At 42.9% G+C, this 27,276-nt stretch overlaps 1 protein-coding gene across 2 annotated transcripts; it reads right to left on the bottom strand.

Moving 5' to 3' along the window:
* Positions 1-1,257: 1,257 nt before the first annotated feature.
* Positions 1,258-26,437, bottom strand: ARFGAP1 (ARF GTPase activating protein 1). 2 transcript variants are annotated; one of them, XM_086474732.1, is made up of 14 exons: positions 26,406-26,437; positions 25,946-26,083; positions 22,302-22,365; positions 21,251-21,360; positions 19,575-19,746; positions 18,278-18,378; positions 17,421-17,510; positions 16,650-16,746; positions 13,920-13,976; positions 12,854-12,886; positions 9,558-9,614; positions 7,503-7,562; positions 6,257-6,333; positions 1,258-5,766 (listed from the first exon to the last, which is right to left on the bottom strand). In XM_086474732.1, the coding sequence occupies exons 3-14, from the start codon at positions 22,359-22,361 to the stop codon at positions 5,412-5,414; spliced, it is 1,269 nt and encodes a 422-aa protein (XP_086330858.1). In that variant the 5' UTR covers positions 22,362-22,365; positions 25,946-26,083; positions 26,406-26,437; the 3' UTR covers positions 1,258-5,411. The 2 variants fall into 2 exon arrangements, with proteins under 2 accessions (XP_086330858.1, XP_086330860.1); XM_086474734.1 differs by having other exon boundaries at positions 17,421-17,507.
* Between the last annotated feature and the right edge of the window lie 839 nt (positions 26,438-27,276).

The following is a 27,276-nucleotide window of genomic DNA, read 5'->3' as shown; positions in this document are numbered from 1 at the left end:
TGCTGTAAGAGCGCCCATAAACAGCTGAATTCTGGTAAAACAGCCTAAACCGAACTTGCTCATGTTACTGGGGTCAGAGCACGAGGACGACAGCTGTGAAGGGACAAAGAAATGTTCACCCAGCAGAAGTGAGCTGGACATCGTAACTGCAGGAGTGATCTGTTCTCCCTCAAGTCAACACTACCATTTTCTCGTTTAGAGACTCCCACTTTTTCTATCAGCTTTTTCTGATTTATCAGCTTGGAATTCAGAATACACATCGCTGCTTTCCATGGTGGTTTGTACGTTTCTAGGTCATTGGTCTCCGAATGCTCTCAGAACAGAGGGCCAGAAAACTCCCTCCAGAACCAGCCTGTCCCATTTACTTGAAATACTCCCAGCTGACAACTTCGCATCCGACACACAGAGCAGCCCTTAACGCAGGACGTTATGGCCAGAACGGACACAGCACGTCAATGGAGTAATACCAGTGACATTACCCAACCCAGACGTCTCACTTTTTTGGGGGTAAAAATCAATAAAATTACTTCTACAAGGCAAGGAGGAAGGATTCAGTCCTGCTGACCAAGAACGTAACATACTTTACACTGCAGTCATCCATCATCTGGAGCACCCAAGTGGCTGTTTGGCTAACAAAGGGAACTGGAATGTGAATGTGGAGCATCACCACCAGCTGGAGGATTCGTCAGAGGAATCTTACTTTTTGGAAAGGAAAACTGCTTTAAAAGTTACTTTTTCCTGTGATAAGTGCATTTGTAGACAAGCTAATAAAAATCTCGGAGTACATAAATCTATTTGCAACCACTTTAATTTCTGTTTTATAGTTCTCTTTAAATAAAGGAGCCAACCAATGTTGTCCTAAAACGGTTCCTAATTGAAATAGATCTTAAATTAGCGTTTAAAGTTAAGACTACGGAACTCCAATGGAACATAAACACGAAACATCTGGTTTTGGCTCTGTCGCCAACACATGCAGCTTCCTTCCGCCCTCGCTGCTGGCAGCGAAGAACAGGCACGACACCGGGACACATCCCCGCTGTTGATGGCAGTTACTCACCTCCACCAAGACAATTTCACACTCACATTGTAACAAGACTTTCCTACTTTCTTAATGACAAAGCACCCCATTCCGAGCTTACCCCGTGACGCTGACCATACCAAGAACTAACTAACTGCAGGCAAAAGGCCACGTAAGCTACGCTAACGCACGTGGGTTTGGAATGAAGTCTCCAGAAAAAGGGCTGAACACCACTCTGCTCCGTATCTCTTTGCTTTATTATAATGTTCTTTAAAAGATGACACTGCAGTTCAAGTCCGGTACCACTCTACAGAACAATGAATAGTGTTCACTGAAATTGCCATTCCTGTGAACTTCACAAGAAACACACCAGGAAAATTAAAGATACAGTACTCCATCCTGACCGAGGTGCTGCTGGCATGAAAATAAAAGAGGGCTCTAAAACTAGAGGTCACTAAGCCATTCGCAGTCAAGCTCTAATAATGGACAGCAAAATGTTTTGTGACTTCTGTTTAAATCACCGATCGCTCCAGCCTTTCTTCACAGGGTTACTGAAATGGAATATTGCCAAAGGAACGTGAGAACTGAAATACCTTGGCAGACTGCTGCTCTCCAAGAGGACCACTGTATCTTTAAATGTATCCTGGATCAAAGAACAAAGGTTTCACCTACACTCGTTAAATTATTGCACAGATCAATACACTGATAAATACATTATGAACCCATGGAATGTTACACAGTCTGGCCTGGAAAATAAAAGCAGCAGCATTATCCTTGAGGTCTCAACTATGAGGGAGAGCTGGCCAAGCGCTTCTTGAAATGTTTATAACAGGTTTCAAGACAGAAAATGAAACATTTTAAAACAATCCCTAACTCCTAGGATTAGGTTCCTGGTTCAGGAACATTCCCACTCTCTTGCAAGTGGCACTTGGTTTGAATGTCTTGAAGTTTGTCTTGTCTTGGACTACCTGCAGGAATCCCGCTGCTCTGTATTTTCCAAAGTTGAAGCCATACCAAGGGATAATCCAGACCGAAACACTAGGAAATTTAAACCAAACATTGCAACTGTTGCAGCAGTGACTTCACCTTCTGCGCCGTCTCCTGGCAGTTTGCTTGTACAACTTAAAATTGCCAATGCACGGTCTGGGGTTGAAAGGGGAGTGGAGCCTTCTTCAGCCACCAAGCAGTGGAGCACACGGCGACACTAAAGCCTTGCCAAACCACACGCTCACTCGGATCCAAAGGCCGTATCTTCACTGAGGTAGGTGGCCTCAGCTCCAGCACGCTGCACTCGATGCCTCTGTTCGTAATGCTCACCATCAGGCCAGAAAAAGAGGATTTGGGGAGAGGAAGGGTGATAAAAAAAAAAAAAGTCTAATTCATAAACACCCACTCCACACATGCGCCTTGATGGCATGCATCCCACCAAACTGCAGAAACCTCCCAGCCATCTACGCTAAGAAAAGCAAAATCCAATAAAACAGAGGCTGTGCAAAAGAAAATGCCCTCATTTCGCCCTCTCCTCTGGAAGACGTGTAAAGCGTTCAGATTCAGACAAATCAATAAAAAAAACACTGATATGCCTGGCAAACCGAGACCAGTTGCTGCACTGGTTTTGCGGCTGCAGTTACACTTTCTGCCATTCTGTTGTTTTTAGTATCTTCCACGAACACCTTCCCGGGAGCTGCAGCGTTTCGTTGCCTCTCTACAGCACTGCAAAAAGAGAGACGGCAACTGTTCTGTCACTGCCTCCTCAACTGGAAGAAAAACCGTTACCCAAAGCTTCTGCCTGAGTAGGGCTCTGGCTGTTCAGTTTAATTCAGAACATAAAAGTTTCAAGAGATACAAAAATAAAACCAGAAGAACAAACAAGTGGCTCATGCCAATTGTAGCTGCAAGTGATACATAACTAAGCTGGTTTTCTCCTCGGCAAACCACGCAGCTGAGGAGAACGGAGGCACACACGTCACAATACCGCTGATTGAAAGGACTGAAATAAGCCTTATCCTGCTACGAGCTATTTCAGGAGGGTTTACGAAAGAGAAACTGTAATAAATTTGTACACAGGAGGCTGAATCAGCTTCAGCCAGGCACCAGCAGCCAGCGCCACCCACCCGACGCGTCCTGCCCTCACCGCTGCTGCAACACTTCACAAAGACAACCGGTAGCCACGGGCTGGGCAGTGCCCCGTCACGACATCCCACGGCACCGCCCCCGGAGGACATGCATTACAGCTTCGGGCCGGGCAGCAGACGGACGACAAGGAGGCAACAGAGGTGTATGCATAAAAACACACGGTTACACGGGACATGCGATCAAGCTCTGACAAAGGTACAGTTGGAACTGGAGGAAAAGCAGAACCAACTCCTTGGTTCACAGTCAGGCTGTAAACGTCTGCCAGCGGTACCATGAGCAGCATCGTCAACCGAGACCTCCGGTGCCTTCGGCACGCCCAGAGGGTCAGCGGGGCAGCCGGACCAGGGCGCCTCGCACGGCTCAGCGGGGAGCAGGGACCTGGGCCGTGGGCAGCACCGGGTGCTGCTGCACGAGCTTCAGAGACCCCGCTCTCAGGAGAAGCAAAGGGGGGAAAAGAAAAGTCCCAACTCTTGCAGGACAGGGCTAGAGAAGACTAGAAAAATATCCTGTTCCCCATCTGAAAGAGCCTACAAACAGAAATACAGAATCAGCTATAAACAGAGCTACCGCCACTTAGACTTAAGCCTTTAAAATCTGCTACTTTCGAGGCGATTCATGATCTTCCTTCCTTTTTAACCTCCTGATCATTACTATAAGCTCGACAACCTCTGCGAAGAGGAAAAGAAACGAAGCATTACTTAAGGTAACTTTGACAACTTAGGCTGGTTGTTTTCTCGAACAAATTAACTAATTTTAAAAAGAAAAGGCTTTCTAGGTATGTATTAAGATTTACAGGGTCCGCAGTAAAGAACTCCATGCTGGCAGTAAAGCAGACTATGTAACGACATCATGACCTGAAGTTTTCAAGCGAGCTGATTATTTTCAGGCTGAGTGTCCATTTACAACCCACAGCCAAAAATGAAATGGGATACACAGGACACCTTTGTCATTAAAGTCACAATTCTTCTGTAGAAGTTTTGGGTTGTGTCATGCAAAGCGATTTCTTGGGTCAAAACTGAGACATAACTGAATCTTCTGTTCCATTCCTTAATGCTGACGAGGAGTTTCTAAAGTTTCAGAAATAGTGTTTCTTTAACAAGATCCAGGGAGAAAATGTGGAGAAATACGTGATAGAAACAGAGATACAGTTTGACATACTAAAGATTAATTTGGAAAACATCTGCTTAATTTAAATTTCACTATTAAATCCAGACATCTACTCATCTTGAAAGGGGCTTGCTGCCAGCCTCTCTCCTCAATGTTCTCATATTTTCCACCTATTTTTTTTTTTCTTACTGGAATCTTTTTTAAAAATTCCTTTCACTGCCAAGTTGCCAAACAGATGTCCAAAAGGCAGCAGAAAGATTTCATTCTTATCAGAGTAGGTAAAATAGATGGGTAGAAGGAAGAAAGAGAAAAACCAGACTCTATAAAATACTCAGACTGGGGGAAAGGCATAGGTAAGGAAGGAAAACATCACAGCTTTGCATCCGATCTGTGTAGGAGAGCTGCACTGTGCAAACTCTTAGCCCATTGAGCAAGGGGGGCAAGTAGAGCCATTCTGGATATCCCTTGATAGCTCCGGTCAAAACTGTGAGTTCACACAAATAATTATCTAGCTCTAGATTCCTTATTAGTTCTAAGGGGAGAAAATAAGTTTTAAAAGACTAAAAACCAAAAGATACCTCATAAAGATTAAAAACAAAGCTCCAATAAAAATATCTTAAAGACCATCTTGAATTGCCAGACTTCATAAAGTCAGAGCAATCCATAAGGCATTTGAACTAGATCTATTCAACTGCAGCTTGCTTATTTAATGGCTATCTCTGAGACACACCCTGCCCTTCGTTTGCACTAAGCCCCTCAGGTCATCTCACATTAGATGAGGACTGGATGAATGCCTATGAACCTACACATGCAAGGTTGTGCCACGGAAGTGTGCTTGCACTGATTCTTTTTTTCTTTTCCTTTGAACATTCGTGTTAAGAAAGTCACTGCACCCAGCTTCGATAGTGCAAGGAGGATATAACCATCGCTATCCTTAAAAAAGGGAGAGCCACCTTGATGTAACAAAAGATTCAGATGCTACTTCTTTTTTTCCTAAACCGGGAGAGAAGAAAGGACAATGAATGGGAAGCACAAAAGTAACAGATCAGGAAGGTCAACCACGATACTCCAGTTCTGTGTAAAACCTTCTCCCTCAATCAGCCAGCACAGCCTCCCTTTCCTAGCTGTGCAAAACAGGGTTAACAGAGTTCTACCAGTTCTGGTTATCCCACCCATCATCGGCTGAAGATGCCTTTTTTGTTGCCTTAGGAGGTTTTTTGGTCTTGCTCTCCCCTCCTGTGTTTTCCCAGTTGGTCTCCCAATTTTCCCAACTGTCGCTGTTACTGTTCTTGTTGTTGGAGACTGTTCCCGAGCCCCACACGTCCCAGCTATCGGAGCTCTTCTTCTCTGTGGAATTGTCCACATAGGTCCAGCTCTCACTGCTTGGAGATTTATGAGCTTTTGGTGGATCGGAGTTGCCAAAGGTCTCCCAGAAGCTTTGATCTACAGCATTGTTCTGGTAGCCCTCCCCTCCACTGTTCTGGTAGCTGTCTCCCTCAGCTGGTCTTTTATGGGTGGGAGAAAAAGGGAAAAAAAAAAAAAGGAAGGTAGAAATAAATTAGCTATGACAAACACAACAATAAAAATAAATGACCACAAACAAAGAAAACTATAATGCTACTGCCCTTTGCCTAAACAAAACCTGAGGATAAAGGCAAAAGAACTAAATATACTGCCCTGAATGGCATAAGCTTATATTGTAATCCACAGATTTTTGTTGACAGCCTCGAGCACTAACAGGCCCAAGGCGAGGGGACACGCAATTGGAATAAATTTAAAGCCAAGGTGCTGTGCAGTATTTTGTTCTCAGTTTAACAACTACCATAAATGAACGGTTAGGTTGAAGTCCCCCCGTGTCACATACAGGACTACTAGCAAAGACAGGGTCATTTCTTCACATTTCAAAGTTACCTGCTACTACTATACTGCAGAGAACATACAGGAGACAAAATTATGAGTTTAAAAGAGACACAGAAAATAATAACAAAAAAATACCTTTCAGAATTATCATCTGGTTTGCCAGAAAAAAAAGTGGTAACATCTCGCCACCCCTTACTTCCAACTCCCTGAACCTAGATGGAAAAAAAAAGACACTCCATTCATTTGGACTGAACCAAACCTCTTCCAAGTGCAACAGCAAGGCCACTGCGCATTCCCCCACTTGTTCAGATGAAGAGAACGCATTTCATCAGGAAATTCCACTCACAACTTGATGGGCAGTTACGTGGTTGATGTAAAGAACATACATTTGACAGCATCATGCTGCTGGAAGACGTGAAGAGCAGGGCAAGTTTAGCTTTTTCACCCGCCATTGTCAATAACAGCTTTTGAATCCTCTCCTGGACTTCCTTGAGAAAAATGTTGGAATTACTCCTTACACAGAATTAAACTGTATGACAGCACTGATGTTTTGATGTTACAATTCATGCTACCAGTATTTATATTTAATTATTACACTTTCATCCCGTTTCAGCAGTATCATTTCACAGCCCACGTAAAACAGGCCAAAAGTTGAGTTCTAGAATAAACACGACTGCTACGAGAATCCTTTGAGAGTTCTTACAACGGACCGGTGTTGGATTAGAAACACAAATTCTGAAGTGACACCCAGGGAAATACTATTCTTAGTTATAGTTACAGGGGATGAATCCCAGAATTCAGACTTAAAGTTGCCAGGCTCTAAACAGAACACATAACACCACTTCTTTATATTGCCAACATTCAGTTGGCACATGATAGATCTTCCAGTGCTGACTTTCACAGTGCCAGCAGACAGACCCTCCTAGGTAACACCATATAAGTTAACAAAACAGGTATTAGATGGTGCAGGACTTGGGTACTCAGCAGGTGTAGACAGCACTTACCACGTTACCAAGCAATGACAGCAAAAGAAGACAAAGAAAAAGGCACAGAACATTAGTAAGTTGAACTGTACAAACGTAACGCAAGCTGTCTCCATATTCTCTAGCAGATATTTTCTGTGCTTGGGACACTGGCTGTCCTACACCTCTACATCATCCCCCCGGTGAAACTGTTACAAGGACGACATCATACCTCTATAGCTTTTCCACACCGCAACAGAAGTGCTGCAAACTGAAAATTACTCTCTCAATATTTCTGCATTCAACCCAAGCAGAGACTAAAGCTGCGTGGTGGTTTGGTTTCACTACAAATTCTGCAGAAGAATATGGAGACTGGCTTACTGTGCGGCCTCCTCAAAGGCAGGCAGGCCACTTCATACCTTGCTGGCCAACTGCGATACCCCCACGGTGACCTCCTCAAATATTTTCCCCTCTTTCACCTATGTGAATCAAAGTATTGGTAATTAGTCATAAAACAAAGTATTACTGAAACCTCAAGACAAGTCTACTTGGGCTTAACAGCTGAAAACACAAAGTCTAAAAAAAAACCCCAAACTGAATCAAAATATACTTAAGTCAAAGCTAACAACATTAAGAAAATGACACAAAGTCCAGTGATCTCTAATGGAGTGAAGCTCAGTCCTTTGGAGTTTGTGGGAATCTTCTACCGATATACACACAGTCTGAGGAAGGCATCATTACACTAACGCTGAGCATAAAAACACCAATACCAAAAAATCTGCAAATGTGACCATTTATAAACACATTTTACTATACAAAAAGATTTGGTTTGGAGAGGTGAAGAACCCATCTGATTCACTTTATTCTCTATATTTTATACATGCTCATTCAAATATTAAAAGGGCTTTGAACTTTGGTCAACCAGGATGCAATTCATGCCTTTCACCAATTAATAAATGGCAGCTGTTCCAAAGCAAGTGGTTTTAGATAACCACGTATGCGCCAGGCACTGATCACTGAACACTTACTTCGAACTAACAGCACAACATCCTAAGGGAAATAGACCTTTTTTTTTTTGTTTTTTAATATAGAATGCAACATTCCTCACTGAATTGCCCCACAAAATAAAAGTCAGCTCAAGGAAATGCACCCTGAAAATAACCCTGAAAATAATGCATCTGAGCACTGTGAAATAAGTTATAGATAAATCTAGGGAATAGGAAACCAATTAGTGTCTTCTCCTGTGACTTGAAATGCTATGTAAAGAACGTTGAATTAATAAAGGTAATGCAAGAGAAATTATTTTGTAATGTGATTAAACCATCCTTTTCAAATTGAAAATTATCCATAGCCCAAAGTGGTGGCACTGCTTCTCTATTGAGAGCAAAATTAGTCTGCTTTATCAAAACCAATACATTTTGGGAAAAGGTACGTAGGTAAGTAGAGCACCACATTCTCAGAAAAGACTTCATCAAAATTTTGGAGCTGATCCAAAATTCTAGAAGCACAGAACAAACGCATGCCAAATGGGAAAGATGTAGAAGCATCTTTTTTTTTTTTTAAGCATATGAAACAGGAAGGCAACATTTGACACCAGGGAGAATCTTTCAATAAATCTGTAGTATCAGTGATCACCGGTCACTTATGAGGACTGCCTTGGGCTTTTTTACGTGCCCACTAGTGACTGTCTGTATTTGCTCAGGTCACACGTCTGCTTTCCCCAGCTGCTGCTGGAAGTGCCACTGGCCACACGTTTTTGGTCACTAACAATTGCAAAGGGAGGATGAAAATCTGCTTCAAACTGGTTTCCTAGAAACAACTCAGTAACTAGAACCGTTAATCAGAACATTACTTTGCACCACGCTTTGAGCATGAATGCATGAAAAACCTGGTTTTAACTGACTCCCAGAATACTCTGAACAATACCCAATAAAGGCTGCAAGAACATGTTACTTCTATTGATAAAATGTCCCTACTCATCTTAAACGTACACTTTGCCCCAAATTCTGCTGCCCCCAACGAGGAAGATGAACTACAGTGGCTCAAAGACGCTTAGCTGAATTTGAACTTTGAACTTTGGCAATGCTGGCAGGCAGAGGCATAAAACACTATGAACTTCACTCAAAGATACTACTAATAGCTATTTTTTTTAATAATCTATTTTTATATCCATTTAGGGTGCACTTTCATCTTGTCCCATCTTCCACTACTGAAAGCATGACATCGATAAAATAGTATCGAACAGGGAAGAATATAACAGAGTCTTGTGGACACGGGAAGGATTGGTGGAGGGAAATTACCCTCATGAACCTTTCTTTGGTAACACACTAGCTTCAAATTATTTGAAGATTCCCTTTTGCTGCTGTGCTATGGTATATGAAAAAACAGGATGCACTGACAAACCGGGCAGTTGTGGCAGGAGGAAACAATCCCTCCCTAAGTCGGCATAACAACGTTCTGCAAGTGAAAGTTACCTTTTCTTGTGCAGGTTTGAGAACATTTTCATTTAATGTCTGACCTAACTCTGACGCCTATTTAAAAGCAAAACAAAAACAAAGTCAGTTATATTTGCCTTTATAAAAAAACCAACAATAACCACAGCCAACGTCTTCTGCCCGCTAACTTCTCAGCAGTAGCTCCAAAAGCACGTGAAGCCTCAAGCTTTGATTCATACAAGCAGAATGAGCTGAAAAGCACACACAGCACAGTGCTGCAGAAAACACAAAGAGAAAAGAAATTAAAACCAGATGCACGTGGCAATAGGTTGTCGGAGATGCCCCGAGTCCCAGCAAAGGCTGACCTTGCACGGGAAGCAGAAGCAATGGTTCAACCAGCAGTAGCCTAGGAGACGGGCCCCTTGCTTAATGCCTGCAGCTTAATATTCGGAAGAACTGACCTCATCCACCCTTCCTTTTCCTTGCTAATAGAACTACTTGTAGAATTAGATCTTTTTGGCCAATTTTTCACCAATTCTTCTGTCTTGTAGTGCTGCAATTGTTATCTGCTGCTAACAGCCTGAACGTTTCTAAGCGATACACAAGAGGCAAAGCTGTGACAGAAGATTTTTGTCATCTTTTTTACAGCTCCAGATTTGCAGGGAGAGAAAAGAACGAACTTCCGAGATCTATTGCAAACCAGAATAAGAGGCATAAGGATATTGTACTTCAGAGGCATCTTACAAAACTGTGAGCCCACAGTGTAAGTCACAAAATTACTTTCATAAGACGATATTGACATTGCCAGCAGGGTTTGCAAACGTTTTATTTGAAATCATTCCTTTCCCTACTACCACAAGCCTTTGATTGATTTAAACTTTTTTCCACAATTGCTGTATTATACTGATTACCTTCTGAATTAGCCCAATTAATCCAAATTTGCTCACGAGACAAACATTATTCCTAAACATTAGCAAAGACTAATGAAGTTTCATTTCCCAAGGGTTTATATCTTATCACTTAGATCAGTTAGGGGTAAGCCTTCATTCATGTTCTTCCTGGGGATGGAGCATCTTTCCTCCACAGCTTCCCAGGTGTCAAAAAAGCCTTCCCCTTAGCCACAGCACGACTAGGGTCTCCCCTCTACCCAACCACCATCAGCTCCAATACTTCTACTCCTTACCGGTTCAAAAGTTACTTGAGGAGAACAATACAAAAGCTAACCCCACTTCCACCTAGCAAGACACGTGCATGCAAATCATGTAAGGCTTGTTTCCATTGGAAGGGAGGCTAGAAAGTGTTGAAGAAAAATAAAGAAGGGGATTTTCAATCTTTGAAAGATCCTTCAGAGTCTATTAAACCTGGCAAACTGTTTATGCTACCTAATAAGGAGTGTAATACACTAACAGTCCAGGTACGCTAAGTGAAGCCATTGCTAGAATCAGCAGCAATTCTTCTATTATCCCAGTTACTCAACCACATAATTTTGTAAATCCTGAAAGGGAAGATTTGGGTCCAATTCTGTTTCCATCTGAATTGCTTCTTCATCTTGACTATGGCTGAATTTAGGACAGCACCCTAACCACCATTACGAACACTACCTAACGGGGCATCTGTTAGAGTCTGCCTTCAAACAACACCCCAGGGTAGCTCCTGGTACACTGCATTCCTGGATCAGACATGCAAACAGAAATCCTGAAGTCACCTGTGTTTAGCAAGAGCACGGACAAAAGGACAGCATGTTTTCTGAGAGTGCAGAGCTTGGATATCTCTATGCAGCGTCACCTACTGTAAACAGGTTTGAGGAAACACCACTGTATGAAACACACAACATTATTCTAAACAGAGTTGACTTAAGGCAGAAAAAGAAAAGACAGCTCAAGAGCAAATGCACGTATTCAGCACCAACAGTGACAAGGAGTCCATGCACAAGAATATAGGTGAGGGCGTTACCGGCTCTGGCTGCTGCTTGTAGCCCCAAAACTTTACCCAGACAGCGAAAGAGAAAGAGCAAGGAAGGTAGAAGCAGCTTTTAGCAAAAAATTGGCAAAAAAATTTTTCAGGCAAGTTAAGTAGCATCAACCTTTTCCAACTTTAACATCTACTGACAAGACAAACAGTGAATATGTTTGGTCGCTGGACATCAAATATACTTTTAAACAATACACTACACCAAAAGATGCTAAATCTGTTCTGCAGAGCAAAAGACCAGATGTTTCAGGAACAAAATTTGAGTTTCGGTAACACGGCTTAGACTCTAGAGCATCACGTTGCTGTGGTCCTTGTCAGTAGATGTGATGAGCTTTTACACTTAACATTGTATTTACATTTGCTGATAAACCTGAACAAAGAACAGTTTTCTAAAAGGGAAACTGCTGGAAGGAGTAAAAGAAGACGACTTGTAGAACACTTAGTTTTTCTTACATAAGCCAAGCAGCAAATACTTTCAAGCTTCTACGTATCAGGTTTGGGTGCTTTAACAAGACGTTTTTGTCACAAGACAGGCAGCACAAGTTTGGTTTGCTATTTGGACGATTAATATCCTGCATACACCTGTCTGAACACCAACATCTGCAGTTCCACGCTTGTTTTGAGCATCCTATGCATATTAGAAAGCATGCCAGGCTAATGCTACACATACAAGAAGAGTTATAGTTCAAAGTGAAACTCCCTGTACCATAAATTAATACATGAAAGCCCTCTCTCACTCAGAACTTTGGCACATTAAGAATCCTATTCTTTTACACATTTTTAGATTTGAATTTAAAATTTTTCCATGCAAACAGATCTTGCTTATGTCAGAGCTCTATGTCGTTCAGGTCTGACTGTCTCTGCTTTAACCTCAGTTTGAAAGAGGAAACGCTTTTGAAATTGCTACTTTTTTAAATACACAGAAGAAAGTTAATTTAATAACAATATTAAGCAGCTCACAATTGTAACATCTTATTAGGCTTCAGCAGTGGAAAGATGCCTTGCATTATATTATATCACCAAGAAAACTACTTCAAGATAGACCACATTTAAGGTTCACAAAAATAAAATAAGGGGATTTTAAGTCTGCAAGCATGAATTAAAGCATTTCATTCTACTGCCTCTCCAATACACCCAACAGTCGTACACAGCAGAGTACCACTGTTTATTTCTTGCTTAATTTGATCACTGCAGTTGATAGCAATTCCCATGGAAATAAAAGCTAGAACCTAAAAACTACTGTGCACTATGAAGGAAAAACACATTGGGCTGTTGATGATCGAGTCTAAATCAACTGGTACAGGCAAACACACGACATCTAAAGCCAATTACAGGCAGTAAGACAGAGCTAAATCTATAATCACCTTTTGACTTGCTTGAGATCCAAACCTGGTAGCCTGTGAAAAGAAGCAAATACCTTCAAGGTTACTAGGAATAAAACCTTTTGATTTTTAAATACACACATTTAGAAAGGCTGAATGATCCTCTCCAAGATGAATGGACCTTTGCCAGAATTTCACAGGGAACAGACAATATCCGTACTGCCACCTCTGGCATTCCAGCTTGCTCTGGGGAACCAGCAGCCTGTCTCAACTTACAACCGGGGGAAGAAAGGGTTTCCAGTACAGACTAGACCTTGGTGGGCCAATGCAGATGAGTATCAATATGTTTGTCTCCCGTAACATCACCCAAAGTAAGAGACAACTGTTACACTCATAAACTGTTTAAACTTAGGAGACAACGGTTACGCTCACAAAGGTATGGAAGAATACCAAGCAAAACTGAAACAAGTTGTAATGCATTATTGTCACAAAAACATTTAATCTCTTTCCACCATCATCTATGTAAAACATAATAAATATTTATTTTAGTCTCCAGTTAGTTGAATGACTGTCACCTAAGAGTGCAAATCTGCAGAACACGCAGAGCATGAAGAGCACGCCTCTGTTTTTCCCAAAGCATCCCTCTGGGCACAACCTTGGCCCAACAGGCTTCTATTTAAACTGACAAAAATGCTGCAGTTAGAAAGAAGTCAAAGGAAGGAAAAAAAATATAAAACCATCAGCAGTTTTTAACTTGGTATTAAATTCCTGCTGAAAAATACAATTTCGCCTTACTTGGTTGGCATAGACCAAAATTTCTGCTTTGTAACAAAAATTTTTGTTGAGTTCTTTCTTGACGCTTACATCCAGCGGACAAATTTACAAAAATGTCCATCCAGAAACACAAGAAATACAGTTAAGGCAGAGTTCTGCATTCAATATGCATTATTTCATACGCCACAGGCAAAGACATGCAAAGAGCAGAATTTAGTTTCTCTTGGCAATACTTCTAAAGCTACATCACTGTCAGAACACTGACAGACCTCCGAGTTTACAAGAATTAGCCTGTATTTTGTTACACGTTTTGTTATACATTTTGTTTACTTACACCCTCTTTAGCAGCTGAGGCGATTTTGCTCGCTCCAGTTGTAAAACTGCTCCAACCCTATAAAGAAAGAAAGAATAACAGCGAATAACCAAGTGTTCAGTGTTACATGTCAAATTAAGTCAAAATGTTCTCCAACGCAGCTTGTCCTGCAGTCACAAGAACTACTTGCTAGTAAGAGTAAGAATTCCAGTCTCTCACTTAACTATAATATAGCAATGAACTTCCATTATTTCTGTCAAAATCACTGCAATCTGCACAAACCTGAGTGCTTCAGATGTTATTCTACTAAAAATGGCTACATTGAAAAAAAAACCTCGCCCCCCCACCCACTCCCACAACAAAAAATGACATTAAAAGCTTGGTAAACAGAGATTGGCTCTTCAACCAGTCAGCATGGGATGGGAAGGGGGAAAAAAAAAAAAGTCAATGAGCAGCTAAAATGTGAGCCTGGAAAAAGCTGAAGGGAAAACAAGCAGCGGTGCTCAAATCCATGAGGCAGCAACTCGTAAAATGCCCACTCAGCAATTTTCTGTTTCATAATAAAGCTTCAACCCGCTCGTTTCCTGCTAATTTTATCTTTAAAAACAAAAGAAACAAAGCTTTATTTTGCCTCATCGGTTCTTGGCAGATCTGAAAACCACTGGCCATTTCTTAGAAGACTTTTCTGTAATGAATCAGAAAAGGCTTCTCCTACCTACCTACTGTCAGGTACTGATTAAGAAACCAGATAAAAGAAAGTGGAGCAGCAGAGTGATTCTAACAATTTTTTTTTATCATAGCATTTAAAAGTCATGATCATTAAAAGTCACCTCTCAACTGTTTAGATTTTAGTTCTTGTTAGTAGCTCATTCATCCAGAACCCGCCCAACAAGTGGAAAAAACCCCACCATACTTGAGTGGATAAAAACCAGAAACAATCTGTAACATGCCTGCGGTTCTCCTTGTATATAATAATGAAGGAAGGAACACAAGGGTTTTCTCTTTGCAAATCATCACCACCTAATTTTAAGCCACGCTACAGAATCTTTTAAACACAGCACTACGAATGTCAGGCTAATAATCTTGTCTACCACTGCCTTTTATCAATTTGATTTCCACCAAAGTGCAGGTGTTTTGTTTAAACAGTGTGGATGCTTTGGTAACCCATTACCTACTGGGCAGATTTTCGTAAGAGGCCCTAAGTAGCAGAAAAGGCCACAAATAGCAGAATCATTTTCTTGTTACCCCTCTATTTAATTTGGCTACACCACACATTTAGGTCGAGGAAATGTCTTTTACAAACTATTTTTTGCATATCCTTTTGAAGTCTCTTCATTAATTGCCCTTCTTGTCCTATGCTGAAACACTGAAAGACAACTATAATTATGTCACCGATTGCAAAAAAAAGGCAAAGTGATGTGTCTCGTAGCTTTTATGTTAAGCAGAGTCTCAAGGGACTCAAGACAAACCTCAACTGCCATTACATATGTTCTTTACAGAACAAGTTGGATAGTGTAGTCAGAGGGAATTCTACAGAAAACGCTCCTGCTGATATGCAACAGCAGACGATAATGTATATACATAAATGTAGCATGTGTGGGGGAAAACAATCATATGCAGTGGAAGGAAAATTGTTTTCCTCACCAGGATGACTACGCATGCAAATATTCAGTCTCACTACAATAAACGACTTAAAATGGCACTGCAGTAGGTATCTGCGGTCACAAGAGGGCATTTTAATCATGTTTCAATGAGACCATGTATTCAAATAACGGTTGACAGTAACTTGGACAACACAGTGTCACGTCTCCTTTGCTGCCTTAGCACATCGGCAGTACTTGATAGATGGGATTTCTAATCTGAACTCTCTGGCCTACCATCTATGACGTGCCTAGAAAATATTCAGCAGACCTATACTAAGCACCCTGTGGGGTCACCTGGAACACTGTTGAAGGGCTCAGGCATTACCTTTTTCCGCTATGTTCTAGTGAAATTACTATATTTTTAATAAATTAAAAAAACCCAACAAAACAATGGAACCTGGTGTGGACATTTAGATGGATGAGGCTCTACAGAAGACTACTTGCCACTAAACCTGGCAGAAAACCTCACTGTATTTCAAAGTGACTTCAAACTCCAAATATTGTTCAGCACAGTTACTCTGCAGCCTATCAAAACACCAATATGTCCCTGACTGCCTCCAACTTTACTCCCATTTTCCTTCAACAATGCATCTTTCGCTACCTCTACTTCAACCATGACAACTGTTCAACCATATGCTGTCATCTCTTCACACCCTGTCACAAGTATTTCAAATGTTTTCATCACTGCTCAGGGCTCCTGGCACCCATGTACACACACATTTCAGTTGTCTTCCACTGAACATATCTAACATGGTTCGCCTATTTAGAGCATTACCAGCCTAAATGCTATTCCCAACAGGTAATTACTTTTTGTTCGTTTTCCTCCAAGCCCTGTTCAGGCTTAATCCACTGCTATATCCTCATTTCCTTATTTCTAGGAACTGATACCAGAGATAAGTAAGTTTTGCTCAAGTTTCTCCCTTTGTTTTGCCTTTTAAAGTCCACCAGTATCATCTTCACTCTTTGGGAATACAACCAATACTCTGCATCTCTCTGTATCTACCAGCAGTCTTTAGTTTCTCTTCTCCATTTATATTCTCTCGTAACAGGGGATAAAATAAAAGAAAATAGTAATTCAGGTCACAGAAAGCTTCAAGCACTTCCTTACCGAGTACAATGAAGACATAGCATTATTCAAGAAGTCATCCTCTTTTTTTGGAGGGTTTACTGTGTTCCCAAACCCCACGTAGCGATTCTCTTGGCCCCTACCAGAAGAGAATTAATAAATAGCATCTGTATGACCATGTGTTCATTAAAACCATTAAACAAAAACGGAAAAGCATGAAAGAATGACAATTCTGCAACAGACTTTAAAACACAACTGGAGAAAAAAGTCTTAAAGCACCTAGCACCCAAAATACAAACCCACTCACTTCATAAAGACATAACACCAACAAGGATCCACTGGGGAATCCTTGCAGAGGTGTCCCCTAGGCAAGCTAATGTGGTTTTAACGATTCTCCAGGTTTAACAGATCACTGATATCAGGAGTCCAAGTAAATCCTAATAAAGTGATACATGACAATGGGAAAAGAAGGAAAAAGCAGTGTTAGCTCTATAAATACCCCTGTTTAACTCAAATCACTGTAAGATACTATATACACCAAAAACTCCCTAGTTTGGAGCCCACCACAGCAACATTTTGAGTTACGAGCTCTTTCTGCAATACTATTCTAACACTTTTGTTACACAAATGCATTGAGGCACTCTCCTTCATCTTAGCCTTTATCATATATTATCAACATATTTTTAACAGTAAATGATGTAACTGTTAACTAATGAAGAATCAGGATCACAGCTGGGCAGCTGCGGTGTAACGGCCAAGTCTTTGTTATGCTAGAGGGCCAGGCACTCAAAAAGTTCATAAATACTGCATTACCCTTGGTAGGAGTTGACATCATCATTTAACCAGTCTTCAAAAGCCTTGTCAGAAGAGGCAGTTGCAGTCTGAGATTGTCCAGCAGAACTACTGAAATGAAAGATTGAAGAATCAAACCGTGTAAAGCAAAAACCGCTCGCTCAGCAGTGCTGCCTGACATATATCACCATAATACAGGTGCAAAATTGATTCTTTCTTCCGTCTATCAAGCAGGAAACTCTAATGCAACCACTAAAAGCCACTAGAGCATTGAATGAACAAAGCAACAGTAGACCCAGACCCAGACAACGCCACTCCGACTGCAGCGCGCCCGTGAAGCGGCTGAACGAAGGCCAGGCGCGAAGCGCTCGCCCGCCTGATTCACAAGGGCTTTTTCAGGGAACTTGATTCTTCGGTGCAAAGAGTAACAAACACTCCGTGCCAAAGCAGCGAAACAAAACTGCTGTGGCCCAACTTTGATGCTCCCGTTAGTCATGAGCACCATAAGGACAAAGCCGGTTTCTTCTTCCCTGGCATTCAACCGCAAACTGAACAGCCCCGCAGTTAAGCAAGGCTGCAACGCACCTCGTGTGAGGGACACCAGGACTAGTCTCAGGTGCATTAGAAGCCAAGATAAGAACAGCACATCTTGTCCTCTGCTCTTGCTCTCTTGTCTCTGCTATGGCTTAAGGTTCAGGTGGAGGAGGTGGGAGTTATTACAGAAATTAAAGCCCTGCTACCTCATATCCCTTCTCTTCAGCAGAAGAAATGCTTGTTCAGACACCACCACCACCACCAGAATAAAACCAGCAGACATTCAAACATCAGGTTTTGATCTTCCTGCAGCTACATCAACATTAGATAACAAGAATACGTACCGATGAGTGGAAGAGAGAGACATTTTAGGCTGAGGTGGGGTCCAGTTCCTAGCAGGAGAAGTTTCAATGGACCACTCCTTGCCTTCAGCTACTGTAGCTACCTAGAAGAGGCAGGAAAACATTCAAGAATGCTAGGTCAGAGTTTTCACACAAGTTACACACTGGTCCTGTAAAGTGAGGACAAGTCATTTTTCCAATTTGCTGCCAGCTACATAGTTCAATTAATTGTGTTTTCACAAGAAACTGGTTTTTTTTCTGAATCTCAGGCTAGTAATGTTGAATTGAATACTGACTTTATTTCAGGCAACTTATTTTAGGCAACTTCTTCAAACAGGGAAATTTGGTTTGAAGAAGAAAGACCAGATTACTAAAGAGAAAACACTAATCCCAGAATAATGGAGGAACAGAAAGAGGTGGATTTATACTCTAGCCCAGGGCAGCTAAAACACACACAGAATTTAATTCAAACAAAGGACCTGAACTTCATCTCTTCACCCCACACCGCTCCTCCAATCCAAGTCATAACTTCAGCGAGTTAACACAAAATTTCCAAAGGCCTTGCCACAGAAACTCCATAGTTCCCCATGTCACACACTGAAAGGCCTACAGCACAGAACTTTGGAATTCTTTGCTTTCATCAAGATACCCCACTTTAGCCAACCGCCTCCTATTCCCCACAGCTTCTATAGACGCAAAGAGACAACACACACAACAAACTTCCAGCTGCACGGGCATCCCAGCGAGCACAGCGTGCACCTTCTTACTACTTCCATGGCAGGGTCAGCATAAAAATACAGAATCTTTGTAGGTCTCTAAGCTCATGAGTCCAAGTTCTCCGTCATTTCGGTTTTGGAAATTCCAACCCTCCCCGAAATGATAACACCATTACAATTACTCATTTATTTGTTTATGGGCCTGCCAGTATTCAGCAAATTAATTCACCATTTTGTGACTACATTCACAAAAGATTTATCAACAATCACTTTGGATAAAACCGTACTGCTGAAGCAGTAAACTGTCTTGTGTGGACTGGAACAGCTTCACTAACTAGTTACAACAAACTGCAGCCGTGAAAATCTGAGCCACCTCAGCTAAATGCAGAAAAGCAAGTTTCTAAGGAAAACTCTTACAACAGTTGGGAAGAAGCACTCCGAGACTTATCCCTTCCAAGAACCACTGCAGAGGTTCAAAAGGTTGCTACTTCCCGCCCTCCACCTCAAAAACAAGTGCTTATGAGGTACTTTGGTATTTTCAGATAGCAGGGGATGAGGACACACACGCGCACACTTGAACTTACCTGATCTCTAAAAAGAGCTGCAGCTTTGCTGTTGTACTTCTCTTGCATCGACCAGCAGGGATCATAGTCATCTTGAGACTCCAAGAACTCTCGAAATTTGCTATTACCTCCAGCCTTCATTTTCTCCAGCTCAATATCCTTCCATTTGTCCATGGTTACAGAACGTACAAAACTGAAAAGCAGTTTTTTAAAAAAAAAAATAAATTACAATCACAGCATGTTGTAACTTCCTGCTTTATCAGCAGGGACACACAAAAAAAAAAGCTTATTACAACCTATCTCAAAGGTTAGGAGTATAAATCTGTTAGAGCACACTCTCCAACTATAGAAAGAGCATCAGAAGAAGGTGGCCAGATCCTCTCTGAAATAAGCTAAAATCATGCCATTTATTGGCACTTAAAGGAGGCAGTCAGCAAAAGGGAAGTGACAGAAAAAGCAGCTTTCTTCAAGTCCAGAAATCAGTCTAACCCACTTCATGAAAGAAACTTTTCCCATACTTCTTCACTCTGCAATTTTCTTTTCCTGTCTATTTTCAGGTACACTGAAGTGATCTTCGAGGACACCTCCTGTCTCACTCCACACTTCTGCTCACAATGGCACCAGGTACTGAGGGTTCAACGGTTTAAAATAGCCTGCCCTATAACCTGACCTCATCCCAGGGCATTTATGACTGCAATTGGCATCTCAACTCTGCCTCGAGCCGTAAGTTCTTGCTACTGCTCATTAAACTATGTTGAAAAAAAAAAAACAAAACCCAAAAGACAAAAAAAACACCACAAAAAGCCTAAACAGTGCCTTGTTGTCAAATACAAGGTCACGAGGGGGGAAAAAAGTGAGACATCATCCTCAAAAAGGCTCTTTAAAATTCATATCTTGACAGATTTCTTTATTTTTGTCCCTAAAGAAATACCTTCATCATACCCTCCGTAATTTCACTTCTTCTTTCATGTAACACATGGAATAGTTCCAAACTCTCAGCTCCTGTGCAATTTCTGCTCACTAATGAGCTTCAAATCACCCTTTGAAAAGCAAAGCAGTGACTTCTGAATGGCCTCCTTGCTTTGGCGATTTCCCTCCTGGACTTTCTCTCCCTTTCTCATTTGAGAACTACCCCACGCTCTGCCCCTACTGCGTATACACGCACTGTGAGTCTCTGGAATGCAAAACAGTTCTTATTCCATGGATTCCCATCTCAGCTGAGCACGTTTCTTGGAAGAAACAAAAACTATCATCTATATAACAAAAAAAATAAAGTCTCCTGAACAGAATAAAACTGTTCTATACGCTTGCACACACTACAGCCACATTCTGTAAGCATGCTGTGACTTTTTTTTCGCTCAACTCCCAAGCTGCTCTAGCACTACTTTTTAAAGACTATACAGGATTGAAAGAACAGAGCACAAGGACTAGTGCAGTATCACCAAACACCACCGCACAACCTCAAAATGGGGCGCTGCTTTCTAGAACTGGGCACCGCATAGCTGCACTGGTGCAGCACACACCCCAGCTAATTACAGACAAGGCAGAGAGCAAAGCTCACTTTGGAGCAGAGCCTGAAGCAAAACTGCCAGTGAAATGTTGGAATTGAGACATTCTATGCCCTTCCGAAACAACACGTTCTGTTCCCAGCCGTAGTGCACCCTGAGGTGACCCAACTCAGCCCATCGTCTGCTGACCTGAGGTGAACTCCCAAGCCTCGGTGTTTTCCTGAGCACTCAAGACAGATCCAAATTCCATAGGTCACACTCACCCACTGGGGGTTAAACGCACCACATTCAAAACAGACCTGCGAGAGAAAAAACAGTTATCTCTAACACTCAGCCATCGCTTGTCCCGGTGAAGTTTGCACAGCACAGCCCAAAAAGTCAAATCATGAAAACGTTATAGGCAGAAAATAATTTCAGAAGGGAGAATTCTCAGTGTCTGGAAACACCTTCCCTGACAGCATAACCTTCTTTCAAATATTCATTTATGCTGCATGGAAAGACATACTGGGTAACTTGCCTGACTTGGATTATAAACGTAGTGTACTGACTACCAAAAGCCAGTGAGTAAATACAGATGGGCAAACTCAAACTAATGAGCAAAGAATTCCACTCAATTTCATTTCCACATGGTCTTGAAGCAGGAAAAAGTAACCCAACTGAATTATTGAGGTTTCCTTGGCAAAATAAAGATGCAACATTTAAAGTTTGGAACATTTATTCAGGCACGCTACAGTCCGGCAGTAAATGACAGCAGATCCAAACAGGTTTTTCTTAAAACTGTTAAAAAAAGTCAAAAACAGCTTTGTGGCTCATGCAGTGCAACAACTGCAGCTCTTACGACTGGAATCACCATTCAAGGTTTAATGCATTGACATAAATAAAACTGAACCTGTCCGTGGCTATCACGTTCAAGGTAGCATATAACGAAGCTACTTGAAATAGACCGTTGTAATTAAGTTGTGCCCAAGACATCACTCATTCGACAGACTCCAGGGGTTACAGCATTACGAAAAGTTCTGAAAGCCTTGTGCAAAATATGCAGCAATGTATTATAATACGTACACGAGTAAAAGTTACTGGAACACAAACAGGAGATATCCGAATTCATACACTACCACTAGTCAGCCATACCAGTGCTATAAAGGCAACGGCTGTAGCAGACCGCAACCTATGTCTGCAGGAGGTAAAAGCAAAACTCAATTCTACAAGACTAATCTGAAGAAGATTACAGTTTCCTCACATTGTTCTCATCCTGTGCTCTGACTTCCTTGAGAACTTTCCTTGTTCTTGGACTTGCCATGATTCTACAAAGGGAGAAAAAGAAAAACAACAACACAAAGTCATATTCAAGGACTCGGTATCAGTCAGAAGTTCGGCGCCTTACGAGCCTATCGTTATGAAAAAAGAGCTCGCAATCTGAATCACAACCAACGGCACAGGAACAACAAACCAACCAAAACACCACAAACCCCACAGCTTTACTTTTCCATTTACTTTGTACATTTTGGGGGATTTAGTCATCTTCATTCGCTCACTGGAAAGGTGAAATTCAGCCTCAGCTGAAAAGGGGGTGGGGGTGATAAACACGGAAATTCTCCTACGGCGTGTGTTGTACCAAACCAGACTGTTCTGACTCGGTGCTGCTCCCAGACCCACCCGCTGCCCCTTCTGAAAGCGCTTTACAGCCACGGGGGATCACGGGGGATCACGGGGGATCACGTCCGCACGACTGAACAGACCTCCCAAAAACCAGCAGAAACCTCTGACGCTCCAGAGTGCTGAACGCGTCGCTAAAAGAGCGCTTGACTAGAAGACACCAAAAAACCGTGATCTTCCCGAAGTATTTTGAGGAGTTTGCTCATCAATTGAATTCTAAGAAAGTAAGGCGATTATTGGGACCTTTTACACAAAACTGAATTCCAATTCCAACGGTCACGTCTCGCTGGCAGACCCCATCCTCTTACTGTAAGTTTTATGACACGCGAAATGCCGCAGCAGGGAGCGGTGTCAAGCTGCAGCTAAAATTCACGTTAAATGGAACTCGCACACAGTGCACAGCCTGGACAAACTGGAAGCACATAAAACACTCGTGATTAAAAGAAACACAGCGTCGCGTGCAGCACAGGACTGCAACTTGGATAAACAATGAATTCACGTTTCCAGCTAATTTGGTAGTAAAATCTTTAAATTAACTTTAAATAAACAACATCTCTTCTTCTTTTTCACTTCCAGTACATCCTTTCACTTCTACTCCAGAAAACGAACTTCTAAGATGTAATAAAAGACAGAGAAGTCACCAGGCTGGTCAGAAACCGTACCAACTACTAAGTGTCAGGCCTATGGGTCAAGGAAGGAAAAAATAGCAGCTCGATGTTTTCATCAAATACCGGCCCGAGAGGCAGAAACGCCGTGATGCAAGTCTTTACACTTGTTCCCTGTGCTACTTACTAAAAGTCCTTAAACTATCAATGGGATTAACGATCTGGCAATAATTTTAGACAGTAAATGATGAAGCGTTACATACAATTGCCTCAACCCAGTCGGGGATGGAGGGAGAACGGATCTTCAATTAGGAAAGGAAGGCTCTTTTCAAAGGAAAATGCTACAGGTAAGAAAACATTAAATTCGCACGACTTGGACCCTTTCAATTCCTGGGACACCTCTAAAGCAGAACAGCCTTCCTGAGAACCGCAGCCACCGCGGCACAATCAATACACTTTTACACGCCCCCAGCTAAGACAACATGATTCAGAAAGAAATAAGCTCAGCCTTGTACCTACCTATGATCCCCGCTAAACGCCAAAGTCACCTGCGGCAGAACTCGCTGCCTTTTCTCTAAAGCACTGACTCCTTCATGAACATCTCGTTGATAAGCATTTAATTCTGGGTAACTTCAGGGACAGTTTTCACTGACATTTGGAATATGCTGCCTTTCAATCTTAATTAATTTGTACTAGGAAAAAAAAACAGGTAAGTTGGGGGGAAAAAAAAAGTGGTTTAGACTGAAAACGTTACTGTAATTATCGGTCACGAAAACCTCACAGTCATCCTGCATCAAATTAAAACTGTACAGTTATTTTTATCAACAATCAAATGGAAATTGTTTCACTTTCAGAAAAGGGAAACAGAAGTGTGGCAAGCGACCCCCTGTATAACGAAACACCCTTTCTCCAACAGTGTTCCAATAACAACCTTTCATTTTACATCCCTTACTCACGTGCATGTGAGGAGGGAAACAGGACTACCCCTAAAACATGTCTGCTCATATCCCCCACAGAGACCATAAACACATTTACATGAACCACAGCCCACGTCTTCCATTCCACTACACGTCACTGGCAAGTTAAGGGAAGATCTTCCTCTGCAGTACAGACATTAAGTACCTCAGCAGTAGCAGCCAGCCGGACAATGGGGCACACTTTGGGCCCTCCTCTTTGCCGTTTTTGTGACATTCTCTTGGCGTGCCAGCTCCCCCTCCTCAGCGACTCCGGGTGCACTGCCGACAAGTTACAAGGTCCCTCTCTTTGGCTGGCCACTCATTCCCCTTACCGCGACCCTTCTTTTACCATTTTCCTCCTTTTTTGCAGGCTTTCATTGAGAATAATAAACAGAAGCAGACTGTATGCAAAGGCTTTGCAGCCTCGGCAGCAAATGATCATTGCTGGAGCCGAACAGGAAAGCCTTTTCCCACTCTAATTCTGCACAAACCAGGAATTTTTCTATAGAGCAGGAAGAGAACCCATCCTACAACAGCCAACATCCACACCATTTCAGTGTTTACCTACAGGACGAGTTTCAGATCTCCGACCCCAAGCTGACAGAGGAAGCAGTTGCCTTTGGGTCTGCCACAACTGCTTTTCTTTCATAAAGACTTTAAAAAAAAAAAAAGATTTGGGCCAACTGCAATCTGAACACATACCCATTCCAGAAGTTCACTGACCAAACCACCACGTCTGTCTGGTGGAAAGGCAAAGCTTCATCCACACCGTGTCATCCAAGAAAGGGAAGGGGTAACTAAGGCCACCACCTTCTCACCTTTCCCTCCTCCACCAAAGCATTTGAAAATGAAGGAAAGGGGGACAGGGAAAAAAAGAGAGTCACACTCCAAGCTTTCTAATAGGTAACATCTTCAGAGGTGCCTCATCTATTTTCAACTATATTTGCCCGCAAAGTTGTAAGTGATCAAATGATCGTTTACCACCCAAAAGCTGAGCTGTAGTAGCTGGCTGGGCACACGGCTGCTGTGCTGTTTAAGTTTCAGGAGCAAATACTGAAGTAACAACTGTGCAGACACCTTAAATAACTAGGCATGGGTTTGATCTGATATACATGGACATGAACAGTAAAGAAATAAGTTTTCACTGAAGAATATAAATATTTTGGGCTAAGGGTTCCAAGGTGGAAATAGACAGCTTCACACAGACCAAACTCACACTCTTTATTTCCCAAACAATCTGTTTCCAGAGCAAAAACTAGGCATGCATCGTATGAGTTTAGGAATCTTTAGCTTGCTAAAAAGTGAGCAAAAAGGCAGCAGCAGCAGCACTAGACGTTTTTAAGTGGAAACGAGCTATAAATGGATTTTGCTCCCCTAACGTAGCAGCAAATTCACACAGCCGACCTGTAAAGAGCTCTGCCATTCAATACATCAAGATCAAGCGGGTGATGTGGTCTGCAGGACTCCAAGGTCCCGAAGGCTCCCTGTGGGTCTCGCCAGGGCAAAAAGGCCACCGAGGCCTCGTCAGCTGAAGAAACGCCTTGAACCAAATGCTGCCACCCCCTCTCCGTGGAGCAGGCAAGGTTCACTTCCAAATAGGTACCACAGGCTGTTGCATGCTTTTAAAGTCGTGCAGTTTTGCACACTCAGAAGCGCAGCCGCCTTACCAAAAGCTTCACAGGGGAGGCGAGGAGGGCAATTTCAATTTCTTCACGCACACCTGCGATACCTGGATCCAAGCGGAGTCCTGGAGGCCTCCCTTAGAACATGGCCCGATTCCTGGCGACCACGCTGGCCTCTTCTTTCTAGGAAAAAAAAAAAAAAAAAAAAAAAGAAAGAAAGAAAAAAAAAAAGAAATCGATAAAATAGAAAAGGAAGGAAGCGCCGTCGTGAGGAGGCGCTCAGGTCTCCTCCCTGCCACGCCAGCCAGGCACCAGCACCTCCTGCCTTCCCCCAGGGACCCCCCGATGTGGCAGCCCGGGCCCAAGCAGGGCCGGCGCTGAGGCCTGCCCGCCCCGCCGAGGTGGTGCTGAGGAGCGGGAATCGGGGCGAGCGAATCCCCCGGGAGCCGCCCCGAGAGAGGAGGGGGTGGTAGCCCGGGGGAGATGAAGGAGCCCCGTAACATACCGGCGGTCCTGACGCGGCACAGCCGGTGTCCCGGTCCCGCCCGGCGCCTCACGGCGCAGTCGCTGGCCCCGCCGCTGGCCCCGCCGCGGCCTGCGACGTTGCAAGGCCGCGAGGCATTGTGGGTGCCCGCCTTAACCCGCTGCGGCCCGGCCCGGGCGGGGAGGGAGCGGTACTGGGGGCCGGGGATTCGGCCGAGGCCCCGGGGCCGGGACCCGGCCCCGGGGCCTCGGCCGAATCTCCGGCCCCGCGGCCTCGGCCGAAGCCCCGGCCCCCATGAGACAGACCTGAAGGTGTTCAAGGAAGAAACACGTAGAATATTAAATTATCAAACTTTCTTTTTCTTTTTTTCTTTTTTTTTTTTTTTTTTTTTTTTTTAAAGGAGAAGAAAGGGATTTGTCCCAACCAAGCAAAACCAAAATAAAGCTTTACAGTGAACTTCTGTGTGCACTCTGGTCGCTTCAGTTCCAGACTGGGAAAAAAACCCAACCCAACACTCAGTGGTTTAGCTCTGAGGGGAGATCAGCCCTGAAGGTGAATTATATCAAATTATAGGTTATTTGGTTTGTTTTTTTTTTTCCCCTGTCAGTTATTTCCATGAGCTGAGGGGGGGGTTTGCAGCTGAGGCTGCGTGTTGCTCCTAGGCTGGCAGAGCGGGTTGAGGGGCTGAAATGGCAGAGGTGGCTTCGGCTGGTGTGGGAGGACAATCTCCATCCATGGCTGTCCAGGGACGCTCCCCACAGGTGAGGCTGTATCGGATGGAAAGAGGTCCTGGAGCTGCTTTGCGGTGCTTGGAGGCGTGTGCCAGGAGAGCACCTTTATGCTATGGCTGATTTCTTTTTAATCATCAGGTGTAGACACAGAGCGATGCTTT

Source organism: Leptosomus discolor, chromosome 17 (genome assembly GCF_034619465.1).
Source record: "Leptosomus discolor isolate bLepDis1 chromosome 17, bLepDis1.hap2, whole genome shotgun sequence".
Taxonomy (NCBI): Eukaryota; Metazoa; Chordata; class Aves; order Leptosomiformes; family Leptosomidae; genus Leptosomus; species Leptosomus discolor.
This window is presented reverse-complemented; position numbering and strand designations above follow the sequence as displayed.

Excerpts from the sequence above, each read along its gene's own strand:
- ARFGAP1 (XM_086474732.1), bottom strand. The coding sequence starts at position 22,361 with ATGGCAAGTCCAAGAACAAGGAAAGTTCTCAAGGAAGTCAGAGCACAG. Across the intron at positions 7,563-9,557 it reads TCAAACCTGCACAAGAAAAG|GTGAAAGAGGGGAAAATATT; the intron begins GTAACTTTCACT and ends TGATTCACATAG. Across the intron at positions 6,334-7,502 it reads TATCGCAGTTGGCCAGCAAG|GTTCAGGGAGTTGGAAGTAA; the intron begins GTATGAAGTGGC and ends TTTTCCATCTAG.